This window comes from Sorex araneus, chromosome 8 (genome assembly GCF_027595985.1).
Source record: "Sorex araneus isolate mSorAra2 chromosome 8, mSorAra2.pri, whole genome shotgun sequence".
Lineage (NCBI taxonomy): Eukaryota > Metazoa > Chordata > Mammalia > Eulipotyphla > Soricidae > Sorex > Sorex araneus.
Window position 1 is genome coordinate 3,201,179 of NC_073309.1, and position 16,937 is coordinate 3,218,115.

The window sequence follows — 16,937 nt, forward strand, 5'->3', positions numbered from 1 at the left end:
AGAGAGGCAGACAAGGATAGACAAGCTGCCAGACAGATCTGAAGTGGGGCTGCGGAAGCCTTTCTCCCCCGCCACTTAGCTGGTGCTCCACTCCACAGTGAGGCTGAGAAGGGTTCCCTTGGCTAAGGAGTCAAAGGCAAGGAGGGAAACCCCACGCTCTGAGCCCTTCCCTCCATCGTAAACAAAGAAAGACCTTTGGTGGGGGGCGCCCCAGCGGCGTCTGGGGCCCGAGAGCTGACTCAAGAGGGCAGTTTGGGGTTGGGGCTGGGCCCGGAAGGGTTACCTGGCTGTGGTGACAGGGAGCAAACTGTGCCTCGAGCATTCCAGGCTTGCACCCGAGGCCCTGACCCCTTCCACACACGAGGCCCACCTGTGGCCCTGGGCTGAGTCTGGGATGCATCGCGGCCTATACAGAAACGCTCGGGGCTGATTTCTACCTTCCACTCATGTATGTAAGCCTTGACCACCAGGGGCAGTGGTTGTCCTGTCGTGTGTGTGTGTGTGTGTGTGTGTGTGTGTGTGTGTGTCCGCCCCGCCCCCTCGCTCTCCAGGTCAGAGAGGTTAAGGGGCCCAGTCCGGAGTCCTGCACACAGCCTTATCAGAAGGAAGAGAAGTGTCGTCAAGCTTCAAATAAGTGGTGGAGAGGCAGGAAGGGCCAGCCTTGAAACTCCAGACTGGGATGAAAGCAAACGGCTTCCCCACAGTCAAGACTAAACACGGCCCCAGGGGACAGAAAGGGCTGCACAATAAACCCCGTCCCAGCAAGGAGCTGCACTCAGGACAAAAACCTTGATCTTTCAGGCTTAATCCAACTTTTTTTTTAATCATTTACATGTTTATTTCCAGGCAAAGTTCCATTTCTGCTGGTGAATGTCACAGGCCCCTGAACTGTCTTATAACCTAGGGAGAAGGGACCAATCCCCAGAAATGCCTATAATACAGATGTTAAAATGTATAGGGGGGGGAAATCGGGGGAGGGGAGAACAATGCTGGGGATTAAACCCAGGGACTAACACAGGCAACGCTGAGTCACATCCCTGGCCTCCAGACACCAAATGTCATGAGGCCATCATGGTGCCATTTTGCCAGAGGAAAGGTACCTGGGTGAGAGTTTCTTTACTTTAAAAAAACAAAATGCTGGGGCTGGAGCAATAGCACAGCGGGTATGGCGTTTGCCTTGCCGGGTGTGACCCCAAAAAAAGCAAAAAAAAAAAAATGCTGGGTCTGATCCATACCCAGTAGTACTGGGACTTGACTCCTGGCCCTGTGCTAAGGGATCCCTCCTGGCGTGCTCCGCTCATGCGTGGCACAGAGGATAGAAGTCGGTTCAGCCACATGCAGAGAACTCCTTACCCGCTAGGCCACCACTCCGGTCTCAAAAGGAACATCACTCGCGCCTGCCAAAGGACCAGCAGCCCACAGCGTCCGACCCATGGGCACGCTCCCTCCTGTCGACTTTCTGAGACCGCCAACAGGAGCTCTGGCCAGCCACCCCAACAGCAGATTCAAAAGGAGTCCAGAGCAGAAAGAAAACACAAAACACTCCCCAACGCCAGCTGCGCAAAGCAGCCTACACTCCAGCGGCAGGACTGTGCCCGGCCCCTCCCCCTTCCGCAGAGGCAGCCCAGATCCCCAGGTGGGGTCAGGGGCCTTGCCAACCCCGAGCGGCCACCCACCATGCCCAGGGATACCTGAAACACACACCCGCTATCCATTCCTGCTGGCTGTCGAGTCCACTCGCCGGTCCTCTCCCCCAGCCCCGGCAAGCAGGACATCATCCTTTCTGGTTAACAGGCCAGGCACAAAAGGTCAGACGCTCTGCCCAAGTTGTAATGGGTGAGAGGCAGAACTGAGATTCCAGCCCAGATGCAGGCCCCGTTGTAGGCGCGCGCGCACACACACACACACACACACACACACACACACACACACACACACACACACACACACACAAAGGCCCTTTCCCACCACATCAGACATAAGGCAAAGGGGACCGGAGAGAGAATGCATCAGGGAGGGTGTCTGCCTTGCAGCGGCTGCCCGGGTCCCATCCTCAGTATCCCATATGTCCCCCCAAGCACTGCCAGGAGCAATTCCTGAGTGTACAGCTAGGAGTAAGCCCTGAGCACCACCAGGTGTGGCCTCCAAATAAACCAAAACAAAGCAGACGTAAGCCCAAGTTATCTGGACCGCACATCCCCTGGTGAAGGCAAGCTCCCGGCCAGTACCCCTCCCCCCGCCCAGGGCCACCTGGCGCCCTGGGAACCCTGACCCGAGCTGTGGATGGCAGCATCATGCCAGCCACAGCCGACTGGCAGGGGCTGTCTGGGGCCGGGATGTTCTTTCCCTCCCAGGATGAAGGACCTGCAGGGTCTCTTCCAAGCCCGGGCTGCCTGATTCTAATTATACCAAAAAAGAAAAAAAAAAATGAAGGGGGATGGGGAGAATGGAAAAAGGAAAAACAGACTAACATTTTCCAACAGCAGCCAGAGCTGAAGGCAGCTGAGCAGAGCCGGGCCGGCCTGCAGGCTCGGCACACGCAGCCCTGCCACATGGGAGGAAGTGGAGAGTGGCCCGGCCAGATGCCCCGACGGCCGACGGCCGGGCTGAGGAGCTCCCACGGCCCGGCCCCGCCTGAGCCCCGGGCAGCACCACACCCCACCAAGCCTCAGTTTCCTCGCCTGGACAAAGCTCAGGGGCGGCCAGTGTCAGCCCCCTCTGCCGGGCGGGCAGGCGTGTCCCCTCAGCCCCTCTGGCCCTGGAGGACTTCCTGGTGGGGAGAGGCTTTGAGCACCGCCCAAACCCTCACCCAAGCCCTCCAGCGGCAACAACAGGTGGCAGACGCCGTGCAGAGGAAATGGAGGAAGCTGCCACAAAGACGCCCTGCAGATGAGGCGCCCCGGAAAGCATCAGCCCTGCACTCCACCCGACTCGGGACTGAGTGGGGGACTGATGTGGGTGCGGACACGCCCGTTCCCACCAGGCTAGGCCCGGAGCGGGGGCGGGGAGGGGCAGGCGGGGGGTCCCTGGAGGAAGAGGCCCAGGCTCCTCACCCTCAGCACCCGTGGCCAAACCCATCCGAAGCCAGTGGGTGGAGAGCCTGCGGCCAGGTGGGGGGCTCAGAGAAGGGGTGTGGGTGGGCACTGGGGCGTGGCCCCACCAGACTGGGCTCCACAGACGCCTGGCCCTTGAGGGACCGTGCTCGGCAGACAGGTGGGCTGCGTGGTCTCCAGGAACAGGGGCCAGACTGGGTCGCGGGAGCGAGGTCCTGAGAACGAGCTGGGGCTTCCAGCCCTTGCGGGGCACCGGGGTCACAGCAGGGCAGAGCCTGGGACCGGAGGCAAGAGGCCGGCCTGGAGGCCGCTGTGGGCATCCTGGGCCTCTGTCAGGGGCAATATCGTTGAGAAAATAAAAGTGACTTTCAATTCTGTTTTTAAATCATATTTCCTGAGATGGAAATCTTATTTCCCAAGCACAGCTGCTGAAAGCTGAAGTGAAAACCACCAGTAAGATCTGCAGTCGCCCAGCACGCTGGCTGTCGCTCGCCCTCATCACAGAGGCGATTGGAGGTCTGAGGGGCGTAAGGGGGTGCAAAAGCAACGTACATCAGGGCCCGACGTCATGGCCCAGGGTCACAGCACGCTCACCTCCCCTTCAGTAGCCCCCGGCCCCACGACCCGGGTCCCAGTGGCAGTACTTCCGGGAAAATGGGGGTGGAGGGAGTTTTTCCATTCCTAACTAGCCCATGGGCCCAGGGCCCCCCAAAGGGCTGGGTTCAGCCCTCCTGACCTGGGGAGGCCCAGGGGAAGGGAACCTGTCTTTGAGAACTTCTGGTAGCAAACAGACCAGCAGGTGGGCCGCCAGCTCCCGCCAGCCAGTGCCACTCAGCCTGGGAGGGAGAGGTGACCCTTCCCCAAGGCTGTACGCCCCCCGGAGGTGCCTCAGGCCCCTACCACCATGTGGGGAACACCTCCCACTACCTGCTCAAAGATTCACAGACTATTCCAGAGGCTGCTATGCTGTCGATGTGGTGCAACCAGCCCCCAAACCCTGAGAGCCCAACTCCACACAGGAATGCAGAGGGGGGAAAAGTAAAGCGGCCTGGGCCGCCCCTCTGCTTTCTGTGCTCCTATCCCCCCCCCCCCCAAAGACTGGTTGGACACCATGGGAGAAGCAGCTTTCACCCTCATGTGCCCCACCCCACCCCCTGCCCTGCACATTTTAAGATGAACGTTTGGGAGGGGGAGAGCTTTGGAGCCACAACCAGCAATCGTGGGGGACTACTCCCAGGTTATTTAGGGGAGTTGTCCCTGATTTGCCGGGGATGGACCAGGCCTCTGGCATGCGACGTGCGTGCTCCGCCCTAGGAATCAGCCTTTTCCCGGCCCCCAGTGCTCATTTTTCTCTGTTTGGCCAAGTCATCGGGGAAGGCAGAGTGAAGGGGCCTGGGGTCAGCCAGGCAGGGCTTGGGACCAAAGAAAGGGGAGCTTTCCTCCCAGACCCCACACAGAGACCTGGGTCCTGCAGCACCACACCATGCCAAGTTCTGTGGAAGCGGGGGCTGGGACAGATGCAAAACCTGTCCCCAACTCTGCTCTGGTCAGCTGCTCAGAGATGCTCTCACAGGACTCTGCAGGACGGGGTGGGGGGATGGGGGAGGGGCAGGGGTAACATCCTCTCCCTTGGCAACCAGCAGGGGAGGCTGGGGTGTGGGTGAGGAATAAAAGGGCAGGAGTGAAAGCCCCGCCCCGCCCTGAGTGCAAACAGTCTCAGGGGTGTCAGATGGGCGTGGCCAGAAAACATGAGAGCATTTTGGGCACCCAAAGTGTTCCTGGGGGGTTTCTGGGAGGTGGGATTTGGGGGTGCGTCTCCCTCCTCAGCCCTCTGGGAGCCCCCTGTCCTGGAGGTGGCCTGCATACCCGAGTGTGCAGGGAGGCTCAGGCATGGGGGGGCAGAGGGCAGAGAGGGGGCTCCGCCCTGCCCCCTCCAGCCACACGGGCAGATGGAAGCAAGCCTCCAGCAGGCCGCGCCCCTCCGCCCGGCCTCACCAAGCAGCTGCTCAGATACACTGGCCAGAGGACCGGGTTCCAAGCCCACACCAAGCCCACCAACTGAATCTCAGCACCATGCCCAAGAACTGGGTTCCGGAGCCACAGCGGGAGGACGGGGGGTGGGGCCGGGAGGGTCCCTTAGTGTGGCCCCCGGCTCCCACCTCTGTCAGTGGCCCCCACGGGGACTGGTTCGAGCACTGGGGGCAGCGAAAGAATGTGGAAACCCTCCCACCGGCCCTGCTGGCACCCCCACCGGTCGGCCCAGCTGCTGGCGGGCCCTGGCCTGCTGGGATGATTCAAGTGCTTTCGTTTTCCCACCCCCAAAAGCAAAAGCAAGCCCCAGTCACGGGGTCGTGAAACATGAACCCGCCAAGCAACAGTTGCCGACGTCAACAAGCCATTGTTCCCCTTTCCTACCGCGGGGAGCCCTGCCCCCACTGCCCCGGGCAGAGGCCACGCAGCAGACACAAAGCACAGCGCCACTCCGCCCTCCACGCCCGCGGGCCCAGGGTGCCACCTTCCTTCCCGAGAGCACCCGGGCGGGCAGGGCCTTCCCACCAGGCCTCCAGGAAGACAGTTCCTGGCAGGGGGAGCCCTTCAGAGGTGGCAGCCGCCCGGGCCCCGGGTCCATGCTGGGTCCACACCAAGGTTAGCAGGGGGACCCGCCTGGGGACTGCGGGGACACAAGCCCCAAGCCAGGGGCTGAATCTGACTTGACTCCCCGAATCAGCCGCTCCTTCGTTCGAGCACTCAGCGACCCACCCGCCCCACAGAGTGAGCCCACCCCTCGCCCACCCCTCTGCCGAGCTGCTCTGCCTGGCCATCCCCAGGGGACCGATGGGGGAGGTACCCCACAGCACCCCGCTGTACAGTACGGGCCATGCAGGCTCCGCCCAGCACTCAGCAGCAGCCACGGTGGCTATGGCAGTGGCCAAGGCTGGCCCCGGGGCCTCACACCCCTGCCCTCAGGAGCTTCCACTTCAGGCCCCGCAGCTGGCGCTGGTTCTGCTCGTGGGCCTGGCGAGGGGACCCCTGCACAAACAGGGCCCAGGGAACCCAGCTCTAAACCTCACCCGGTGTGGAGGCCCCAGCCCCAGGACCCTGCCCCACCCTTACTTCCTCGGTGCCACCGGCCAGGCCATGTCCTGCTACTTGGGCCTTGCTCACCTGCTCACACCACCCCCCAGTCCCGTCATCCAGATGTGTCTCCCCTAAGTCCTAAAGCGGCCCTCAGCCGCCGCTCATCCAAAGAGGTGGGCAGAGAGCTGAGGACATCAGAACTACACTGCACCCCAACTTAACTGTGGGCCCCCGGCAGAGCAGGTCTGACTTTGCCAGCACAATCCCTCATGGCACTCACTCTGTAAGCACAGTACCTGGGAGCACTCACTCTGTAAGCACAGTACCTGGGAGCACTCACTCTGTAAACACAGTACCTGGGAGCACTCACTCTGTAAACACAGTACCTGGGAGCACCCACACTAAGCACAGTACCTGGAAGCACTCTCTGCAAGCATACTTGGGAAGACTGGCTACGTAAATAGTACCTGGGAATGCTCACTTGAAGCACAGTACCGAGGAGCACCCACTTGGCAAACACAGTACCTAGGAGCACCCACTTTGCAAACACAGTACCTGGGAGCACCCACTTTGCAAACACAGTACCTGGGAGCACCCACTTTGCAAACACAGTACCTGGGAGGACTCACTATTTAAACATAGTATCCGGGAGTACTCATTTGGTAAGTACAGTACCAGGGAGCACTCACTTTGTAAGCACAGTACCCAGGCGTGCTCATTCTGTAAATACAGCACTGGGGAGCACTCGGCAAGTGAGGCACTGGGGAGTGTCCGCTTTGCAAGCCCTGTGCTCGCAGGCCCTCACTTTCTCAGTGTAGTACCTGGAGCACCTGTTTGCAAATGAGGCAGCTGGGAGCACCCACTCTGCAAAGGTCAGGACCTAGGGAACTCCCTCTGTACACAAGAATACCAGCACTCGCAGTACACTTCCCAGCACCAGATGAAGGATGTCCTGCCAAGCACTGGCAAACACGCCCCAGGTGGCACACGGATCCCGCTCAGACCCTCCCGCAGGAGGTGGGGTGCCCGTCCCCAGAGGATCCAGAGCCTCAGACTCATGCTCGCCGGCTCACACTGGCCGTGCCTCTGCGTGCCCCCAGGCTGAGTCCCGGCAGAGGAAAAACACCCAGTACCGGTCCAGGGCTCCTCCTCCAGGGTGCACTCCACGGGCAGTGCAGACAGCAAGGGGGAGCGGCAGTACCACCTGGGCCACAGGGACAGGAGCCGAGGGCACCCTATGAGGAACCCACAGAGCCGTGTCCTGGCCTGTGCCCACCCTCGGCTGCCTCCCCAGACTACGGCTCCTATCTGCCACTCTGGGGATCCTGGGGACCAGAGACTGGCCCCGCCACCAGGGAACTACTGCACGTTCCCGCACTCCCTTCCCTCCCTGGGGGGTCCTGCCTCAGCTGGGGGAGCATCCTCCTCCGTCCCCTTCCCTCACCGGGGTCCCTCTCTCTCTGATGCCCTCCACAGGGCTCCCTCGACCTGCCCTGTGGTGTCGCCTCACTCCTGGGCCTGTCACTTCTGAGTAGCGGGAAGCTGGAAGCATGGAGGCCGGGGGGCAGGTGCCCCCAGCTGAGTACCCTGGCCCCGAGTCCTGAGGGAGGGTCTCTGGGCAATAAACCTTCTGTCATCAATCACCAACCCCAACACACACACACGCGCGCGCACACACACACACACACACACACGCGCACACACACGCAAATCATCCCAGGACACAAAGGGACTATGTCCAGAGCCCACTCGAGAGACGGGCTCTAGAGTGTCCTGAGCGTGGCTGAAAGCCGCCCTTCCGTGGGGAGGCGCCAGCTAAGCAACATGCACACACAGCCCAGAAGCGTCAGAGCAGAAGCTCCACAGCCCAAGAGCTGCCCCACCGCGGGCGCCCGCCGTGAGCTCCCAGGGACGCTGGAGACTCGGAGTATCTCTTAAGAGACCTAAAGCTATTCACACGCTAGGGGGCATTTTCCCAGGGCCACCCTTCTTTGGGAGGGGAGGGGGACCAGCCTCCAGCCTCTGCACTTGCCACCCCTTCCCTGACTCCAGGGGCCTCTGCTTCCTTCCCCTTGGCCTGATGGGCGCCTGCTGTTAGCTGTGCGGACCCCAGTGACGGAGGCTCCAGAGGCAGGAGGCGTCTCCGCAAAGCTCCAAGTCTGACCTTGCTGAGCGGCCGTCCTCCCCTACCTCAGGCACCTGCGCGAAAATCAAGTCTTCATAACCGGGATGTCACGGAGAAGGGTGACGGGCGGGTGATGTGCCAGAGGTCACCCACCAACTAAGAAGCCACAAGGAACCAGCTGGGGCCGGACTGGGGGTCCGCTCTCCAGGCTCAGGCCCAGGCATGGGCCTCCTCCCTTTGCGTGTGGCAGGTGTGAAGAAACGGCCACAGACCATGGGGAACGCCTCGAGCTAAGGACCATTTCCTCTACAACCCCCTTGCCCCTCGGCCTAGGGCTCCGGGTGCACGCGAGCTCCCTCTCAAAGGTGCACCCTCTCTCTGCCCCGGTGAAAGCTTGGGGGGCTGCCACAGGAGTTAGCGACAGGGAAGAGACCTTCTGCTTCCTCCTTTGTTTGGGGTGGGGCGCACCCCACTTCCGTCCTGGGGAAGCAGGAAGTCTGGGACAAACCGCAGCAGGAGCAGGAAACAGCCTCTGGGCTGGTGCGGACCCTCCCTTGGCCTGAGGGCAGGGGGCCGCCTGACACCTGAGCTCAGAGCCCGGTGGGGCCTCTGGGCAGCAGGACCCCAGGCAGTAATTGCCCCCCTCAGCACTAGCTCCCAACAAGGGGGGGCTCTATTTCCCTTGCAAAGCACTCTGGGACTGAAGGGTTGGACACCCACCCAAAAGTCAGCAGAAAACATGCCATGGTCCGAACAGGGGCTGGGAGCTAGTAGGGGAGTATCGGGGTCCGGGTGGCTGTACTGCATCCCTGCACCCGCCACTCTCTTGAGGAGCCGCCAGCCTGGACCACCAGAAATCCCGAGAGTGGCCGTGAGGCCCCCTGAGCTACACCTAGGAGGCCTCCCCCCAACAGGCAAAGAAACGACACCACCGAATAAAACGGGACGCAGCACTGGAGCTCAGTTGGGACCGACCGGCTCAGCCAACAACGGGGACAGTCTGCCACGGCCGGGCCCCTCCAGTAGGGAACATCACATGGCAGTGGAAAGGCACAGGTGGACAGCAGCCCCCAGGACACATGGTCTGTGAACAAGGAGGCTCAGCACCGTGGACGCGCCCGACGAGCTCAGCAAGGCTGCGGAAGAGTGGGGCCGGGCCTGGCTGGAACTGGGGCACGGGGCACTTGGTCTCTCCTTCTCCTCTTTGCTGGTGGCTGGATGTATTTAAAGTGCACATTACTGCTTCAATTAGAAACATGTGTATGTGTGAGTGCGCGCACACGCATGTGTTGAAAGGAATAGGTTGTGCCCACGGAGGAATTTTTTTCTTACATGTTTTCGACAATTCCACAACCATTCTTCAGAGCAGACCTCAACATCCCCCACGTCCCCAAATGCAGGCTCATTCAGGAAGCCGGGTCTAATCAGCAGTGACGCGGACGCCAGGAAGCGCTCGGGGCAAGCGGGAAAATGCCCCTGCTCCCACTCCAACTCCGGGATGGTCACCTCGCTGGGTGCCACCTCTCCGTGCAGCAGGATGACCCCATCCCATGGGACAGCTGTATCCAGCAAGGAGCGACGCAGACAGGCCGCCAGGAAGACAGGCCCTGAGTCCAGCCCACAGTCAGGGAAGTCTGCTGTGCCCGCACAGGGAGAGCCGCCAAATCCCGCTCCGAGGCCTCACTCCATCTCGGTCGCCCAACCCCAAGGGGGCACCCATGCATGGAGCCACGCTGGCCGGGGTAGTGGTGCCGCAGAAACACCACCCGTGGGCGGGGGGCTGCGAGGGCCCCAGTTCCAAGGCAGAGCTGACCCTCTCCCACTGGAACTGGCACGATGGGACCCGGCCAGGCAGTGCATCTCAGAGGGCACCAGGAGAGAGAAGCATCCCCCTGGAGCACTTTGGCCTGAGTACAGCTCCCAGAAAACTGGGGTGTCTCCTCCGCTCTGCCCCCACCCCCGGACTGACAACTTAATCTGGGAAACACATTTGATAGACTCCAAAGTCTTCTAGTGACAAATGTCACGGAAGCAGAGCAGCTCCTGGTGTTTGCCAACCACCGAAGAAAACATCAAACACACGGAGGGCGGGAAGGAAGGCACTTGACCGTGCCACGAGGGGACAAAGGGGACCCGCACGCACGTGTGTCCACACTGCCACCCCAGGACGCCCGCTCTGACTCACCACAGCCCACACACACCCCTCCGGGGTGCCCCGTCCACCTGGAGTCACATTCCGAAGGAGGCTGCCACCACCCTGACCCCAAGAAAGCCCCACAGCCAAGACAAAGAGAATCAGGCAACTTCTCTCCCCCTGGTGACAGGGAGCCCAGCCACATTTCAAGGGGGCAGCCAAGTGGGGCGAGCTGACGGGCAGGCCCTGGACGAACTGGGGCTGGGAACCAAGGAGGCGCCTGTCACTTGCGTGCCCAGCCCGCACCTCAATGGATGAAAGAGTTCAGGGCCTCCCGGCGGGGACATCAAAGGTGAGCGACGGAGGAGACGAAGCCGAGACCAAGCCCACTTACTACCAGCGGACACTCGTGTCCAGCAGGGGATCAGATTCAAGCCAGACACCAGGACAGCGCCACAGATTCTGGCCCGGCCGCTCACGCAGGACTCCTGGCCAGGGGCAGCCACGGGCGGACAGACAGACAGACGGACAGGAAGTCTGGGTGCAGAGTGGGGCCCTGGCTTCAGGGCCCAGTCAGGGCGGGCGGACTGCTCGCAAGATGTGCTCATGTGCCCCCTCCCCAGCCCCCGCCTCGGCGAGGCCCCATTCACCCTCCCCCGGCCAGGTCGCAGGCTCCGTGTTCCCTCCTTTGTTTATGTGTGTTCAGGCCGTGCTGTCGCGGCCACGTCAGGCACACTGCCGGGTGAGGACTTAATCAGTAACCGGCCCAGAGATCAGACCCAGGGCAAGCTCCAACCTGACCCGCACAAGACAAGAGCTTACTGCCCGGCCCTGAGGAGCCCATCCCCTCAGCGGGACCACCCAGGGCAGCGAGGGGGTGTGCTCAGCCTGAGCCACCTGGAGCCACCGTTGGACAACAACCCAGCTGATTGGATCAGTGTAGACAGACTGCAAAGAAGGTCTGGGCAAAAAAAAAAAAAAGTGTCTTTGGTTGTACTGGCCGAAGCCCGCTCAGCCCCTGAGTGGTGTTCCTGAAGCCCACACAGTTGACCAGATCACTGCAGGGGGTCCAGAGGAGGGCCGTGCTGATGGCCGTGGGCACAGATGCCAGATATTTCCCGGAAGCTGTGCCCGGCACCCGGGCTAGGCTGAAGGGCTCCTATCCACCTGTCTCCGGGCCGGCCAGTGCAGACACATTACATAATGCCCGGGCCTCAGGGAAACCCCTGGGGCTCTGCTGCCTCCCGGGTGCTGGACACCAACCAGGTGTTACAGGCGGGACAAGGTCCCTGGTGGCTGTCCCGGCCCCACCCGTGCCCTAGAGGCCACCTCCAGGCCAGGCCTGCCCTGGCAGTCCCCCGCCCCCCAGGTTACCCCCAAAGCCCCCTCAGCAAGCCCTGAGGGCACGCCCCGGCCAGCCACAGACAATGACAACAGGTGGGAGGAGGGGTTCCGCCGGCCCACCGCACAGGGCGGGGCTCCTCCTTCCACAGACCCCCAAGCCAGAGCCAGGCTCCGCTGGAGCAGCCCCTCTGCAGAGAGGCCCGGCCCAGGGCAAGGCACAGTCCCTCTGCAGAGGGGCCCAGTCACAACGGTGCCCCCAGCCCAGCTGCCAAAGGGCCCCTGCTTAGGAAACCAGCACACGCGTCACCTCTTCCCCTCCTCTCTCTACGCCCCTTGAGCAAACGGAGGGAAGTCGGGGGGCCTTCAGCCCCCAGACCTGCTGAGTCCTGCTGCCCGCCGCTGCCCGCCGCGCCCCCTGCACCCCGACAGGTCACTCTCTGGGCCGCCCAGCCCCGTTCTGCCCCTTGCAACAGCCGCTGTGCTGCAGGAGGCCCCTGGCCTGAGAACAGGTCCCGGGGAGGGAAGCTGGCGCCCGGCCTTCCCGGAGCCGGGAGCTGGGGGGCTCGGCGCCACTCCCCACCCCCAGAGGAAGAGCTGAGGCTTGGGGCTGAGGCCCGGGCGGTGGGACGTGCAGGAGCCTGAACGCAGCCCGGCCCCCTGCGAGCCAGGAAGCAAGCCCCTGTGGGGTGCCGTGTGCAGACACTGCACCAACATGCCCACAGCGAAGCGAAAATAAGGGTGCTGGGCCCGCCGCCCCACGTTCAGAATAAGAGTCCTCATGGGGCTCGCGCCCTGGGGAGGGGGAGCGTCCGGGAGGCCGGTGTCGCCAGCAACGCTTCCCCCTCCCCATTCCTCGGAGCATGTGTCACGGCCTGTGACACGCTGCCAAGGGAACATGGGTGCCGGGGCAATGTCCGCACACGCCACACATCTGTGACACGCCACGGAAGCGACACCCTCTTCCTGGTTGGGGCTTCTTGGCTCAGGTGTGGCGAGGCAGGCACACAGCACACACACACACACACACACACACATACATACAGCACACATACTCACACCACACACGCCATGCACTATAACACACATACCACACACACCCCACACACATACATACACTACACACATACAGCACACATACTCACACCACACGCCACGCACTATAACACACATACTACACACACTACACCACACACATACATACACTACACACATACAACACACATACTCACACCACACACGCCACGCACTATAACTAATACACATACCACACACACTACACCACACACATACATCCACTAGACACATACAGCACACATACACACACCACATACACACTACACCGCACACACGCCACACACACTACACCACACACACACCACACACACACCACACACACAGTACACCACACACACCACACACACAGTACACCACACACCACACAATATGCATATACTACACACATACACACACCACACACACACTACACATACAGCTCACCTACACACATCATTCACCAGATACACACTACACCACATTGACACACCACTCTGCGCACACACCACACATACATACACACACTACACACGTAAACCAGATACACATACATACCGCACACCACACACACGCTATACCACACGCACACCACACACACACACACACATACACTATACCACACACACCACACATACACCACACACACACAACCACACCAATTTCACGCGCAACCACACACACACCCAACCTGCATCCCCACGGCACGACACGCCTCACGAACCTCACACACACACACACACACACACACTCAGAGACACACACTCGCACACTCACAGCCTCACGCCGCCCCGTCCCACCCGCGCGGGCGCCGAGTAAACAGCGGCGGGACCCGAGCGCGGCGCCCGCCCCGAGTCCCCGCACAAAGCGTCCCGGGGGTCCCCGCGTCGCCAGACAATGCGAGCGGCCGCGGGCGCGGGCGCGCACACAATGCGGCGCGGGCGGCCGGGCCGGGCCGGCGCGCTGGGGTCGGGGCCGGGGCGCGGGGGGCGCGGGGCGCGGGGCGCGGGGGGCGGCACTGACCGTGGCGGACGCCAGGCTGCTGTCGGCCAGCGTGAGGTGGTGCGGCTCCCAGCGCCTCAGGAACTTGGACGTGAGGATCTTGCTGAGGAAGGTGCGCGGGTGGCGGATGACACAGACCTGGATGTCGCCCTCCTGCAGCAGCTTGTAGCGCATGCCGTGGCACAGCAGCAGCGCGCGGCGGCACGGCGCGGCGCCCATCCTCGCGGCCTCGGGGCCCGCGTCGCCCGCCAGCAGCGGCTTCGTCTCCTCGGGCTGCCGCGGGTCGCCGGCGCCCGCGCCGCTGCTCACGTCCATGGCCGGCCCGGGGGGCGGCGCGCGCCCCCCACCCCCCGGCGGCGGCGGCGGCGGCGGGGGCGGGCGGCGGGGCGGGGGCGCGGCGGGGGCGGGCGCCTAGCGGCGGGCCCGCATGCCGGGCGTGTCCGGGCGCCCGCGCGCGCGGCTGTCGCGGCGTGTGTCTGCGCGTCCGTCCGGGCGGCGGGGCGGCGGGCGGGGGCCGGGGCCCGGCGCGCCGGGGAGCTCGCGGGAGCCGCGGGGCGCGCGCGCGATTGGTCCCCGCGGGGTCATGTGCCCGCCCCTCTGACGTCAATGGCGGCAACGGCGGTGGCCGCCGCGGCTTCGGCCTCCGGCGGGGCGGGGACGCGAGGGGGGCCCGGGGCGCGGCCCGCGGGAGGGGGCGGGGCCGTGACGTCACGCCCCGCCGCGCCCCCGCGGGTGCCGGGCCCGACGGCCGGCCGCGGCGGGGTCGGGGCGGCGGGGCGGGGCGGGGCGGGGCGGGGCCGCACCTGCCCGGACGCCCCCCCCCCTCCCCGGCCACCCCGGATGCGCCGCCGCGGCCCGGGCCGGGTCCGAGCGGAGGCAGCGCGGGGACAGCGGGCCGGGCGCTGCCCCTGCGCGCGGCGGACCCGGCCCGGGCGCGGGCCCGGCCCCCTCGGGCCTCGCGAGGCACAGGGGCCCCAGACGCAGTGCAGCGGGCAGGCCCCCGCCCAGCCGCGCCTCTGGCCCCTGAGCCAGGCAGGGCCGGGGAGAAGCCCGCGCGCCGGGTGTGGCCCCACAAACACAGAACAAAAAGGGGCAGGTCAGAGGCGAGGGGAGCCTCCCCGCGGTCCGCCCCACGCACTGGAGGTCCTGGCTCTGACTCCTGGGACCCCCCAGAGCCGCAGCGTCACACGCGAGATGTGGGTGCGGGGATGCGGCCTGGCCCGAGCACAGCTGCGAAACCCTCTCCCGAGATAATGAGGAACTCAGTCATCCCTCTCGGTCATGGTCATCGGCGGCGTCCGAGCTGCTTCCTCTGGGCTCGGGTGCAGTCACACGCGCAGCGCTCGGCCCGGAGGTGTCGTCGGTTCCCACACTTGCACCGGCAGTTGTGGAAGGAGGAGTGACTGGCCCAGGATCCCTGGGCTCGGGATCGGGCCGGGATCAGGCCCGGGTTCGAGGTCTAGAGCGACCAAGACTGGCTGTGCCGCCGGGCTTGGGCCACACACTCAGACAAAGGGGACACGTAGCACGCCGGGACTCTGAGCTCGGGCACGTGTCCTGACTCCAAGAGGCCTTGAGGAGTCAGAGACGGGGAGCGGTGGCCCTGGCAGTGAGAGTGGCCCCTATGGGGGCGCAGGGGTGGGCAGAGGGTCTGGCGAGGCAGGAGGCTGCACTGTGCACCCAGCCAGACCAGGGGCCCTGGGGATGGCAGGCAGAGGCCTAAAAGGTGGGTGCGGATGGGCCGTGGTGCCCACGAGCTCAGACCCAGCCTCCGCGTGAGAGAGGACAGCGGGAGCCATGGCTGGACCTTGCAGGTGAGTGGGCTGTAGATGTCCCGTTCAGAGGTCCCCTGGCCCAAGTGGACAAGAAGGCAGAGGAGCAGCTTGGCGTCAGGGAGGCCGGTGAAAATGCTAAGGATGTCACAAAATCACCGTCACAGGGAATCAGTGGCGAGGCTGGCTCTCTCCTCCCCGGCTAGGGGGCAAAACCCCCGCAGAGGAGACACTTGCCTGGCCGCAGCCAGTCTGGGTTGGACCCCTGGCACCCGAGCCCAGCCACGACCGAGTAGATCAACAAAAGCCTATCCGTGCAGAGTGACATTCAAGCGGTGTGATGAGACAAGCAGCCCGAGTGCGGGACCCCTCCTGGGAGCCTCACTGTTCTCCGGCCTCCCCCACACCCAGGCGAGCAGGGGGAGGTGCAGGTAGGGGTTGGGTCATCAGGGGACGGACCCCACTTCCAGCCCACCTCAAATTCTGTACTGTTCCCCAGCCCTCTTTGGTGGGGCTGTCCTGAGTGGATCCTCGCACGACCCCACCTTCTGCTGGCACCAACGCATGGTCTAAGTTTGAACCAGAGGCACAGAGCCCCCAAGATGCACACGAAGCTTTCCTGGAGAGCAGGAAGTGGGGGTTCCCGGTGAGGAGACGGGTGCAGGTACACGGCGGTGGATATCACTCAGGAGCCAGGGCAGGATGTTGTCGCACCAGGAGCAGGGCTGGGTTTTCTTCACAGCCTGTGACTGTCAGGTCTTGAGTACTGTCAGTCCTGATTCCGCCAGGAGGCCCCTCCCTGCCCCCACCTCTGTGGGACCTAAGCTGTCCAGTTTCCATGGATGCACCAAGTTATCCCCAATGCCATAAGAATGTGTCCCCTGCGGGGCTGGAGCGATAGCACAGCAGGTAGGGCATTTGCCTTGCATGCAGCTGTCGATTCCCAGCATCCCATATGGGCCCCTGAGCACCGCCAGCCAGGGGTAATTCCTGAGTGCAGAGCTAGGGGTGACCCTGGGCATCGCCAGGTGCGACCTAAAAAGCAAAAAAAAAAAAAAAAAAAAAAGAATGTGTCTCGGGGCTGGAGCGATAGCACAGCGGGGAGGGCGTTTGCCTTGCATGTGGCCGACCTGGGTTCAAATCCCAGCATCCCATATGGTCCCCCAAGCACCGCCAGGGGTGATTCCTGAGTGCATGAGCCAGGAGTGACCCCTGTGCATTGCTGGGTGTGACCCAAAAAGCAAAAAAAAAAAAAAAAATCAATGTGTCTCCTGTAGAGAAGGTCCAGACCCCCTGGGGTTCATGCTCCCGGCGTTGACCTTATCGGGTACACGACATTGAACTTGTGAGGGCGCCACCAAGGGCGCCATGGTCTCCGA

The 16,937-nt window shown here is 63.2% G+C and overlaps 1 protein-coding gene across 1 annotated transcript in view; it reads right to left on the bottom strand.

The window, feature by feature from the left end:
• Positions 1 to 14,140, bottom strand: part of CMIP (c-Maf inducing protein) — a 126,646-nt gene extending 112,506 nt beyond the window's left edge. Inside the window, exon 1 of the mRNA XM_055145226.1 lies at positions 13,808 to 14,140. Within this exon, the coding sequence (XP_055001201.1) occupies positions 13,808 to 14,101 (294 nt within the window). The 5' untranslated portion in view covers positions 14,102 to 14,140. The remainder of the gene's footprint in view (positions 1 to 13,807) is intronic.
• Positions 14,141 to 16,937: the final 2,797 nt, after the last annotated feature.